Source organism: Poecilia reticulata, chromosome 4 (genome assembly GCF_904066995.2).
Source record: "Poecilia reticulata chromosome 4, P_reticulata-male-v2, whole genome shotgun sequence".
Classification (NCBI taxonomy): domain Eukaryota; kingdom Metazoa; phylum Chordata; class Actinopteri; order Cyprinodontiformes; family Poeciliidae; genus Poecilia; species Poecilia reticulata.
The window spans coordinates 20014784-20027587 of NC_088833.1; the positions used below are offsets into that span (position 1 = coordinate 20014784).

At 38.5% G+C, this 12804-nt stretch overlaps 1 protein-coding gene across 1 annotated transcript; it reads left to right on the plus strand.

Annotated features, from left to right (window-relative positions):
* Positions 1-388: 388 nt before the first annotated feature.
* On the plus strand, positions 389-11585 carry faah (fatty acid amide hydrolase). Its single transcript, XM_008407028.2, has 14 exons — positions 389-2620; positions 3883-3996; positions 4116-4256; positions 4390-4523; positions 5540-5746; positions 5820-5860; positions 5957-6081; positions 6637-6762; positions 6882-6979; positions 9210-9309; positions 9389-9432; positions 9540-9688; positions 10070-10215; positions 10659-11585. Exons 1-14 carry the CDS (start codon positions 2405-2407, stop codon positions 10779-10781), a joined length of 1764 nt encoding a protein of 587 aa, XP_008405250.1. The 5' UTR covers positions 389-2404; the 3' UTR covers positions 10782-11585.
* Positions 11586-12804: the final 1219 nt, after the last annotated feature.

Sequence of the window (12804 nt, forward strand, 5' to 3'; positions counted from 1 at the left end):
AAAACAAATGACCAAACAAGTCATACAAAAGGAACACATTCTAAACAAAAGGCTTGGAAATAAAAAAAATAAACACAATTCTTTTCTATCAAGAATCAAAAGTTCAAAATCCTGTAACCGATTGGATATTTTTGTATTTGAAAGTTTTGATGCAGTCAGTAATAAAATATATTTTGATACAGTTGAGATTGAGTGACTCAGAAATCACCCAAAAAATAAGACCAGAAAATAATGTGCCTGTTTTAAATTTCAATAAAACAAAAGGATCACATGTAAAAAAAAAAAGTATATTCTTGTCATTAATCAATGCAAAAGCCTTTTATAGCATTACAAGAATGAAACTCTTATAATTGCTGACCAACTTCTTCCATGTACCTGTTGGTATTTTTGATTATTCAGGTTTTGCTTCAATGGCTCTGAGGATGGAAGGGCTCCTTACCATTGCCCTAATGTTGAGCTACCTGCACAGACTATTTCAGGGCTGCTAGGCTTGAAAACGTTTAATACTACTCCCACATATTGATAAAATTACTAATACTATTGCTTTAAATTTATTCTGCCAGGGGTATTTTAAATCTAACTGTGAAGGTGTCAATTCATGAAGTACACAAATAATTGCCATTTTAAATTTCAATTCATTATATAAATTCAAACACCATTTGTAATTATTTTAGTATTTAATGAAATACTAAATTGTGAAAAAAAAATATTACAGTTTATCAAATCCAAACATCTGATTGGTTAACCTGCTCAGCGTTTTAGGTATAGACCAATCACCTGTCGTTAATCTTATCTGACTTTTATTGTGAAAATATTACCTATCACAATAATCTGTTTGGGAAAATACTTAAGATTTTAAAACATTAAAATTTCATTATTTTTTTTCAGAATTTATAACGTTAATCGTCTTTCATGTAAATACACTGCTCAAAAAAAATAAAGGGAACACTTAAACAACACAATATAACTCCAAGTAAATCAAACTTCTGTGAAATCAAACTGTCCACTTAGGAAGCAACACTGATTGACAATCAATTTCCCCTGCTGTTGTGCAAATGGAATAGACAACAGATGGAAATGATTGGCAATTAGCAAGACACACTCAATAAAGGAGTGGTTCTGCAGGTGGGGACCACAGACCACTTCTCAGTACCTATGCTGTCTGGCTCATGTTTTGGTCAGTTTTGAATGTTGGTGGTGCTTTCACACTCGTGGTAGCATGAGACGGACTCTACAACCCACACAAGTGGCTCAGGTAGTGCAGCTCATCCAGGACGGCACATCAAAGCGAGCTGTGGCAAGAAGGTTTGCTGTGTCTGTCAGCGTAGTGTCCAGAGGCTGGAGGTGCTACCAGGAGACAGGGCAGTACACCAGGAGACGTGGAGGAGGCCGTAGGAGGGCAACAACCCAGCAGCAGGACCGCTACCTCCGCCTTTGTGCAAGAAGGAACAGGAGGAGCACAGGAGGTGCAAAATGACCTCCAGCAGGCCACATATGTGCATGTGTCTGCACAAACGGTTAGAAACCGACTCCATGAGGATGGTATGAGGGCCCGACGTCCACAGAAGGGGGTTGTGCTCACAGCCCAACACCGTGCAGGACGCTTGGCATTTGCCAGAGAACACCAGGATTGGTAAATTCGCCACTGGCGCCTTGTGCTCTTCACAGATGACAGCAGGTTCACACTGAGCACATGTGACAGACGTGACAGAGTCTGGAGACGCCGTGGAGAGCGGTCTGCTGCCTGCAACATCCTTCAGCATGACCGGTTTGGCAGTGGCCCAGGCGTTGTAGGGAGGTCATACAGGCACGTGGAGGCCACACACAATACTGAGCCTCATTTTGACTTGTTTTAAGGACATTACATTAAAGTTGGATCAGCCTTAGTGTGTTTTTTCACTTTAATTTTGTGTGTGGCTCCAAATCCAGGCCTCCATTGGTTAATAAATTTGATTTCCATTGATGATTTTTGTGTGATTTTGTTAGCACATTCAACTTTATACAGAACAAAGTATTCAATAAGAATATTTCATTCATTCAGATCTAGGATGTGTATTTGAATGTTCCCTTTATTTTTTTTGAGCAGTGTATATTTTTCCGACTCATCCATTTATTAATTGTGCCTCCAACTCCCCACTTTCACAATCCGTTCGTGAATGCAGTAGTTGCGCCCCCTGCTGGAAAGAGTTCAATCCTATATAAATACATGCCGTGTAGAAATTGGGTAGTTTGAGCAAATCTTTCAGGGTTGCGGTTAGTCAAAAGGCAGGGAGTTCCTGGAGGATTTATGATAATAATGAGCTAACCACGCCCCTTTAGCGCGTGAAACAAAAGGTCCAGTTGTCCTGAAGATAAGCTGTTTGCTAGCTTCGGTTAGCCTGACTCTGCACCCGAAAGGGAGAGGATGGAAACTCTGAAAGACTTGGTAAAGGGAGTGAAGGTGGACAGCCCGACAGCGGTTCTGTTAACTACTGCTGCCTGCGGGGTGGGTGCCCTGCTGATGGTGGTGCGCACCGTTAGCGGGCACCGGGCAGTGAAGGACAAGATCCAAAGAGCCAGGAGCAGGAGGACGGAGAGCCTGCAGCGAGCTGAGCAGGAGGTGCTCCGGTACAAACAGTCGGTAAGCGCTCGGGCTCGGAATGTATGAAACATGTGGAAGCACATTTAATTTATTAATCATTTTTATTCTAATTCACATATATTAGAAGGACATACAACTGGCACTTGTCAGACTGCATGTGCAAACTTTGAACCCTGATGTTGCAATCCATCATTTGATGTTGCAAACTGTCATTGACATGATAAGGCTTCTTACAGCGGGAGACTTCTAATTTTTGAAAACGCAAATCCAGAGGACGCTAAAATAATTACACTGCTGTGATAAAAGAACTTTCTCCCTTACAAATTTGTTTAGGATTTTTTTTTTGGGGGGGGTCACACTTAAATTTTTCAGCTTATTAAGCAAACTTTTGTATCAGATGAGGATAACCTGAGAAGATAAAGCTATTTTCAAATCATGATTTCACTGAAGAGGGGAAAAACTAATTAAAGCAACCTGACCTTATGTGAAAATGTAACTCCCACATCCTTAAATGAATCGAATCTTATATCTGTGATTTATGACATTTTTCAGATTCAATTTGACCAGCAACACTCAGACTGTATTACTGCCCGACTTGTGGAATCATATCACTTAAATGGATCCTGTCTGATAAAATCAAGTTATGCTTAACTGATATGACTTGATAAGACATATATATTCAAGAACATATCTTTATTAAGACTATTTCCATGTATGAGTCTTTAAAGGGCTTTAGAAATCCATAACAAAATAAAAAATATGGAGATTTCTAATGGGTCGGTGAGTGAGTAACTGTTCCAGTGAACAAAAGGTAACCAACTTCAAGATTTCTCCAAGAAAATTTACTAAGCCAGTGGTTGGGCCCTAGCCCAGGGGTTAGCACACCTTGCTCACACCTTTTAATTCTGCCATTCATTCATTAATGAATGACATCCAGCGCTGGATGTCATTCATTAATGAATGACATTCAATGTCATTCAGCGCTGGATGTCATTTGCTGGGAGTCTTTTTGAGTTAAAAACTTTTTAAAGTTGACAGGAAATGTGGAAATTTCACTTGATAATTATGTGTTATGACCTGAACAGCAACTAAAAAGTCTTTAAAAATTGAAACATTTTAAAAAGACTTAAATAAATAACCAAGGCTTAGCCTGGTGGGGAACAAGTAAAGCCTGGTGGCCCACCAGGCTTATAATACACTGGGGGAAACCCTGAACTTTAAAACCAACTTAAAAATATGTGTTTGACTTTTCCAAACTTACAGCAACTATAATCAGCCCATTTGTGCTGCTTCTCTTCTAGCATCCATCCTGTGACTCTGCCGCCATATTGTCACTGTCGTTGTCTGAGTTGACAAAGCATCTGCGGGAAGGTTCGCTCTGCCCTGAGGATGTGTTTTACTCCTACATGCAAAAGGTCCAGTCTCCATTCTGACATTTTCACTGCTTTAATAAAACCCCCTCTTGCAATGTGATCATTATATTTTCAGTATCTGAATGCAGGATGAATTCAAATAGCAGCTTCTTTTCAAACAGACTCTGGCTGTGCACAAGGAGCTGAACTGCTGCACAGAAATTTTGCTGGAGAGTTTCGACCAGCTCAGAACAATTGGCTCCAACAAGGACGGCCTGCTGTACGGCGTTCCTATCAGCATCAAAGACAATGTTTCATATAAGGTAGACAGCTGGCAGAATTTCACTGTAGTGATCTTTCTTTATTGTCTGGATAAAGATGAGATTTATTGCCTTGACGTGCCACTATCTGACTCTGCCCTCTGTTCTTTCTACTTATCATCTCCCTACTACAAAGAACTACGACTGCACCTGCGGCATAATCATGAATCTGAGCCAGCCAGCAGCGAAGGATAGTGTGATCGTGGAAGTACTGAAGAAACAAGGAGCCATTCCTTTCACAAAAACTAACCTGCCACAAGCACTATTAAAGTAACTTCAAACTGTAGCACTGTTGTGACGCACGCATTGCGCATAAATATATCTTATGTTCTTAGTATTTGTAGTTGAATCAGATTTAAGACACAACGCATGACAAGCACATAACTTTTACTTTCTCACTGTATGCTGTTAAATTGGACGTCATACACAATTGTTTTAAGTTCTTCATAACTATTTGCTAGATGTTGGATTGAGAGAATTTTAGAGATTATTTTAATGTCTTTAAGATGCTGGCATGCATCTTTTTGTATGTTCTTTTGTGTAGGTTTGTCTTTTAATCTGTATGACTTGGGTCAGACATTTTTTGTATTCTTCCAGAAGCTTCCCACAATATTTTACTGCACTTTTGCTCCGTCCCTCCTGACAGAACTGGTACAACCGAGTTACGTGTGCAACCTTTCTAACGCACAGTTTAATCTAACAAATTATCTATTGAATTAAGACAGGGTTTTCATGTCGGCACTCCAAAACATTAACTTGGAGTTAATGTTTTAGAGTTCCAAAGCACTCCAAAACATTGGAGTGTTTTGGCACTCCAATGTGCCAAATTAGGCACTGTAATTTTTTTAAGCGTCAAAGTGACTTAAGCTACACTTAAGTCACTTTGTAGCTAATTTGGTGCTATTGTTAGGGACACTGTCCTCATGGACAACACATTTATATCCACATTTTAACTGTCTGGCTGTTACCTTGAGATGTTTGTTCAATATTTCTACATAATATTCGTTCCTTATGATAGCATTTATTTTGTGAAGTACACCAAACCCTCCATCAGTCTTTCCTTTGTGTTGCTTTCAAATGCATCCACTGGTGAACCCCTAATAAATAAAACTTCTCTGAACTACCTTCAAAAAGCCACAAGATAATTATCTGAGCTTCCCAAAATTGTTTAAAAATGTTTTTTTTATTCTTAATTTGAAAAAAGAAAATGGTTGTGTGTCTGTTTTTACACATTGTATATAAATACCTGGCTTCATATGTGTTTGTTTTTTGCCTTTTGTTGGCAGTTACGATTGCAGTAACCCCATCTTTGGGCAGACGGTCAACCCCTACAATCACCAGAAGACCTCTGGAGGTTCCTCTGGTGGGGAGGGGGCGCTAATTGGGGGAGGGGGCTCCATTCTTGGCATCGGCAGTGACATAGGGGGGAGCATCCGCATACCTGCCTCTTTCTGCGGCATCTGTGGCTTTAAACCCACAACAGGCCGACTCAGGTGCGTACACTTCAGTCAGTTTTATGGATGCCTCTAACACAGTGACATGACCTTTACTCTGTGTCGCCGTTAGCTCACAGGGCATTATTCCCATTTACCGAGGTCAAAAGTGCGGTAAGTGTTGATAGTCCTCACAATTTCACACAGTGACATATTACCGTTTTCCTGTTGAACATTTTGTTAACATTGCTGCACCCCTTGTTGGCTTAGTGCTCTCAGCTCCTGGACCCTTGGCACGGGATGTGGACAGTTTAGCTCTGTGCATGCAGGCTCTGCTCTGTGACCACATGTTTTCCTTGGACCCCACTGTTCCACCTTTACCCTTTAATCTTCAGGTGTGTGCTCTGCTGTTGAATTTCTTTTTCTTATGAAGGTTTTCTGAACAAACAGGTTAAAATAAAATTTCATCAAATAGTAAGAAAGTGAATGAGGATTTTTTTAACTTAAAAATAAACATTGTGCTGGGATTTGACAAATGCAAATAATTTTGATATCCTAACTGACCTTAAACAGGATTTTTTGTTGTTGTCCGATTTAAAGTTGGGCAATGAGGAGAGAAATTGGTTATGTATTTTTTATACAGTGTTTGTAATTATCTGGTTTAACAAATAAACCAATTTACGATTAAAAACGTACATTTTAAAGGTTTAGTCTGTGTCGGCACATGTGGTGCTGTTTTGTTCAGTTCAACAACAATCATGTTTCAATATGGAGTTATTGTCATTAAACCTGCCAGCTGTATCAGTTTGCCTCATTGGCCGATTTGGTGGATCAGATGATTGTGAGACCTCTAAAATATGTAAAGTATGGGAACACATAATCTTTTATGCTGTTGAACTACTGACAGACTGATGCAAAATCTAAATAAATGTAAATGGGTTTTTCTGCAGACATACCAGAGCTCCAAGCCTCTCAGAATCGGTTACTTTGAACACGATGGCTACACGCAGCCTCCTCCGAGCATGATTCGTGGCCTCCGAGAGGTCAAAGCTCTGTTGGAGCAGGCTGGGCACACAGTAAGGCCACAACACACACACACACACACACACACACAAACATCTTTGCAGATACTACTGTGAAGACCACAACTTTGTAAAACATGCAGTATTTCTGATGCGATCATCTTTGCTGTTAGGTGGTGCCGTATGAACCTCTGAGGGTGAGTCACGCCGTCAATGAACTCATCATCAAGGGCGTGTTTTCAGATGGAGCTGCCACCCTGCTACAAAAACTGTAAGTTGTGTTTTATCATTATGTTTAAGGCATCGACTAAACCGATTATGTTTCCTTTTTGTGGAAAGTAAATCTGCGTGTACATGTCTTAAGTCCGCCAAAAACACTAAAAAGTAATATTTTGCAGGATGTGGTTAAAACATAATTAATGACTCATCCAATTTAGAGAAAGCAGCATATTCTGAACATAGCTAACACAAAGCTTGATTAAAGATTTTCAAAGAATAAAAGTTGATGTTTTGTGAGGGACTCTTAAGATTTGCTCTCAATGATTAGCATTATCATCACTTTTTTTTTAAAACAGGACTAACAGGACTTTCTGTTTAAAAAAAATCTTTCAGTTAGATATTGTGTCAGAAAGCAACAGGGGGCATTTGTGATTTATGTCATTGTTTCTAAAAATAAATATGTCAGTTTGCCACATCTACATGTTTAAACTAAACATTTTTTTTAAAGAAAATAAAAAAAAAATACAGGAAATTGTTTTTAAAAAAATCTGTTTTCAAAGTGAGACAAAACATCAACCACCTGTTAGTGTGTGATTCATAAATTCTGCAATATATACAATTTGCATTGAGTTTAGCTTGCTGAAAGTAGCCATCTGATGAAATGCAAGTAATAAATATACAAAACCTTAATTTACGTAGTGGGTTAGTGCAGCTGCAAAGAGAAAGGAAATAATCTCCAGGATGCCCGGTCTCTAAATTTAACATTTAAAAAATGACAATTTTTTTCCAGCATGACTGAAGTCGGTGTCAGAAGCATTGAAATTTGGTGTCCATGGCCAAGAAACTCCAAGATCTAAATCCCAATAGCTACTAGTTGTCAGTTCTAAAAAAAGAAGTCTAAAAACTTTAATGGGTCAGTATTGGTCAAGACTGAGATGAGATCCAAATGGAGCGAATTGCAGAAGTTATGAAAACTGTAACTGTTGACACTTTGCACGTTGTTTTTTCTCAATTAAAACCTCTAAAACTCATGAAATGTTTAATGTTGAATTTCAGAATACCACAAAACATTTTGCAACATTGATTCAGGAGATTGTGTGGGGAAAAAATTTAGCCAGTTAGGGAAAATGTTGTTTTTTTTCCTGCTGGTGTTTTAGTTGAACTGAAATAAGTAATCTCTTTATATGACAGGCTCTTACTTATTTAACGGTTTATTGCGAAAGGCATCATTAAAGTTATTGATTAACCCAGTGTTTCTCAATCGTTTTCACAAACACTCATCGACCACATAATTTGAAAGTTCCCCACAATAACGCAACATTTTAATATATGCAACCTGTAATAAAAATAATAGTCTCTTAGCTAATGAGAATGGCGGTGCTGTTTTCTAAATGTGTCTAGGCCACGACAAAATCACAAAAAGCCATGGTGTTTTGAGTTAGTTATACATTTTAAAGTGTGGATTTTAAGCTTTCCAGTGATGTCAAACACATGAAAATCAAAAAAGAAGTTGTTTTACTATAAGTTTTGAGTTCATTAATAACATTTTTTAGAAGCACAATAAAAGAAAACTAGATTTGATTTGCTTTGGTAGAAACAAAAATACTCTCCTGCACCATTAAGTGTAAAAAAATTATCCACCTATTTCTATCAATTGTAGTTACCTTTTTGTGTTTATTATGTGATTAAATCGTTAAATAAAAATAACAATAGATGTCAACGTACGAGCAGAATGTTACAAGCAAGCAAAGTCATTAAAAAACAAAGAAAGAACCGTTCTCGTCATCTGAGATTTGTTCACGGCATAGAGCTGTTCAAAAGAATCAAATCGTTTGTGAACGACACAAATACTCAGCAGATGTTGACTTGTTTTCTTTCCACCGGTATCTTCAATTTTCCTTTGAGTGGCCTGGTTTTAAGCCACCTGTCCATTATTACTTTTAACCACGATCCTTTGGTAAGCTAACTCTATAAGTAACAAATTGAGCTCAAGTCACGGCAAATAAACTACTGTTCACATGCAGTACCTTGAGGACCACTAGGGGCACCCACGGACCACCAGTGGTCCGAGGACCACAGTTTGAGAGACTGGATTAGTCTTTACCATTCTGTCATCACTAAAAACGATACACATTACTTAGTATTTGGTTCAGTCTAAATGTCTAACACACCTACGCTATGCCAACGTGCCCCAGATGGCTCAGCAGACGTGATCTGAATCTGTTCTGAAGGTAGTGCGGCATTTCCAGCGAATCACGGCGGTCATCCTGCTTCTGTTTCAGGAAGGGAGGGCCTCTGGATCCCTGCCTCAAACCTCAGGTTGTTCTATACTCCATCCCAAACTGGTTGAAGAGAATCCTCGGATTCCTGCTGACGCCCTTTGTGAGTTCTGCCTCGCTGTTCCAGAAATGAGAATGTAATACAGATACAGATTAATTCTCATTTCATGTCATTCTCACAGTCTACTCGCGTCCCTCCCGTTCTCAGCGCCCTCTGTGGAGTCAGGTGCGGTGATGTCCTTTTGAATTAGCTGCTTTAGTTTTATAGTTGTCTGTCAAATTATTTGTTGAACCAAAATGCTTCCATGTCCCTCCCCACCTTGATGTTCTCAGCTCCGCCCCGGAGGTTTGGAAGCAGCATGCTGCTGTGGAGGACTACATTTCTGAGACGATAGCACACTGGAGGAAATGCAACATTGATGTGCTGCTCTGCCCCATGATTGGACCGGCCTTCAACTTCTTGTACTGCGGCAAACTCACGTGTACGGTTGTATGAGGAGCTCCTACTGAAACATCTGGAGATTGAAGACTAATGAATGATTTGATGAAAGAGGCTTTTGATGTGACAATTTAATGAATATCTGTTGAAACTTGTGGATCTGTCCCTTTACAGATTTCACCAGCTTTTGCTCTTTTCATATAAAACAGTGCGGCTCTGCATCATCAGTTTTAGTAATCTCTTTGTATCTGGAAAATGCAGGTCCCCCAAATATGATTTTCTTTTTCAAAATCTCTACAGTGAAAAGCATTTTTAAAATAATTTTTTGTCACAATGTATTTAGAGTGAAAATACCTCAGGCTTGCAGAAATAGTCCTATTTTTCTTTCCGAGTTCTGCAGTTTTCTTGGTCTGCTTTCTTTCAGGTCTCTCCAGCTTAACAATGATATACAATCTCCTTAATTTTCCGGCCGGTGCTGTCCCCGTATCCACGGTGACGGCTCAAGACGAGGAGGATCTTAAGCATCTGAAGGGCCTTTATCGGGACACCTGGGAAAAGATGCATAAAGAGGTGAGACTGTTTTGTGTAGGCCATAAAAAACCGCCAAATGCAACAAAATACATTACAGTAATTATTCTTTAAAGCTTTGTTGGACCACTAGTTTTATTTTTTATTTTCTACGTTTTTTTAAGGATGTTTTACTGAATAAAAGCACCTCAAGAATTACAGAGAAATTAACTAATTAGCCAAAACTAATGAATTTTTCCCAAGCTAAAGTTGTTTATCTTTTTTTTTTCTGTATCTCTTTTGAAGCTTTAATCACTTTGGTTGTTTCACATCTGCAGTTTGTAGACCCGACTCTCTCCTCACTGATAGTTTACCCGTGGTAATGAAGTTTCCACAATAATCTTTTAGCGCATCTCGCTTATGGAAGTACCACGTTTGTCCAGCAGGTGGCAGCAGAGACCATATGAGCAGTTTGCTCGGCGTCACGTTGGACCTTTGTGTTTCAGGCTGTGAGCGGCGCTGAGGGTCTGCCCTTGGCGGTGCAGTGCGTGGCCCTGCCGTGGCAGGATGAGCTCTGCCTGCGCTTCATGAAGGAGGTGGAACAGCTTGTCAAACACAAGAAAAACTAGAAGAGCGCTCGGATGTTCTGGACCCAAAAGCTGGATGGCACGTCTTAATTACGCTACAGTGTTTTGGATGGCACGTCTCAATCACACTACAGTGTTTGATAAAGATTCTGGTTTTTACATATGGTTTGTAAAGCAACATCTGTTGAGCAGGTTTATGAAGTTTAAACAAATAAACCTGTAATTGAAGTGATTAATGTTTGCTTTAGAGTAGCTCAATAGTTTGTCGAACGCCATGGTCATTCTCCTTTAGAGTAATGAATGAACTGACACTTTATTTTTTCATTTTTGGAACTATAAAAGTCTACTCAATCTGTTAATAAAGCATGTGCAACCACTGTTAATCACATAGCTAATGTTGATTAATTTTTCTCAAATTTAAAGTTTTCTTCATGAGTTTTTCACCATAGATATTTCTGTCCATAAATGTGCTGATTTTTATAAACATAACATGGACTTTAGATTCACAATTTAGTGTTAATTAGACTTGAAAAATTAGGTTTTTGTTTTGTTTTTCCATCTCAAAGTGTGTTTGATGGCTCACACTTGGGCATAACCAAAAGATAATTGAAATGCGTAAATAAACAGCAAATAGCGTGTAATGTATTGTAAAAATGAGTACAGATTTGAAAATAATAAATGAGTGTTTTTGTAATTTAAATATTTTATGTAATCAAATGAATGAGAATAAAGTTGAATTTTTCTTTAAAAATGCTGTTTTACAGTAAAGCCTGCAGCTCAGTTAATGTTAAAGTCATTTAAAATGAAGGTATGCATTTTCAAGACACCTGTGTGCTTTCATAGACACGAAACCTCTTTCTTTTTCCTCTCCACGTCCTCAGCACTGAGCGGCACACGAGTGAAGATCGTTTTTATTCATATTCAGGATGGTTTATGCATTGATGCCATAGCAGACAACGGAAAAGAGATAAAGGAGACTAATGACACATGGCGCCTCCATCTCCAAGGCCAGTGCGCCGTGTCCTCATATAGTGATTACCCTGTGCTATTGTAAATATGTGTTTCTGTGTTGGGTTTACATAAATTTACATATGTGTGAAAACACTCCTGGAATGGGAAACCATTAAAGTCCATGTCAGCATTTTCCATTACGGTCCCTCTTTCTTTTTTTTTCTTTTTTTTCCCCAGCCGTCTACCCCAAATGGAAATGGGCCCATCGTGCACATAGTGGAGGACGGAGGGCACATTAGGTGAGGAGGAGAGCAGGAATTGAGAGGTTGTTCTTAGTATTATCTGCAGCACATAGAGAGAAAGTGTGCCTCTCGCTGTGCCACTCAGTCAGGGTGCATTAAGCCTTAAGAGGCAGTGAAGAGACTCAGGTCTTCAGAGGGAACTTGACATTGTTCATAAATCCCTCTGGATCTGAAACTGAATTAATGGCACACACGCATATATGCACTATCTCGACTCGTCCCATTTCATACATCGGCAATTTAATCATTGTGTGTATTTTATTGAAGTAAACGGTGTGATTATTTATGTAGCGCAGTACAAAAAAATACCATACATGATCATAGAGGGCATTGTCCAAAAGATCATTTAGTATTTTATCAATTATTGCACTGTGAGCTTTTAAAAAATGTCACAACACAAATTATATTTGGAAACTGGAACTTTTATTTTTTTTATGTTTAAGAATAGCCAATTAAAATGTTTACTTTTACATCATAATAGTAGAATTGCATAGTCACAGTGGATTAATTGAACATTTGATTAACTGTTGTTTATGTCCTGTAAGTGAGCACTACACCTCTCCTTGAGATTGCATAATAACCAGTGGCAGTCATAGTTCTAGTATAGTATAAGAATTTGAAACCTTTTAAAATAGAATATAAATATTAAAAACACAACTTGCAAATAATTAATTGGGCAGTCATTAAATAAATGCCAATGAGACTCATTTTTCAGATCAGAAGAATAACCTTTAAGCAGGTAGTAAACATATTTTAATAACTAAGTGGAAAATAATCTTTAATATCAATGGAAGTTGTTAAAGAATGTGTCA

Bases quoted from the DNA above. Each gene is read 5' to 3' on its own strand.
- faah (XM_008407028.2), top strand. From the start codon at position 2,405: ATGGAAACTCTGAAAGACTTGGTAAAGGGAGTGAAGGTGGACAGCCCG. The intron at 2,621-3,882 runs GTAAGCGCTCGG...CTTCTCTTCTAG, and splicing joins TGCTCCGGTACAAACAGTCG to CATCCATCCTGTGACTCTGC. The intron at 4,524-5,539 runs GTAACTTCAAAC...TTTTGTTGGCAG, and splicing joins CTGCCACAAGCACTATTAAA to TTACGATTGCAGTAACCCCA.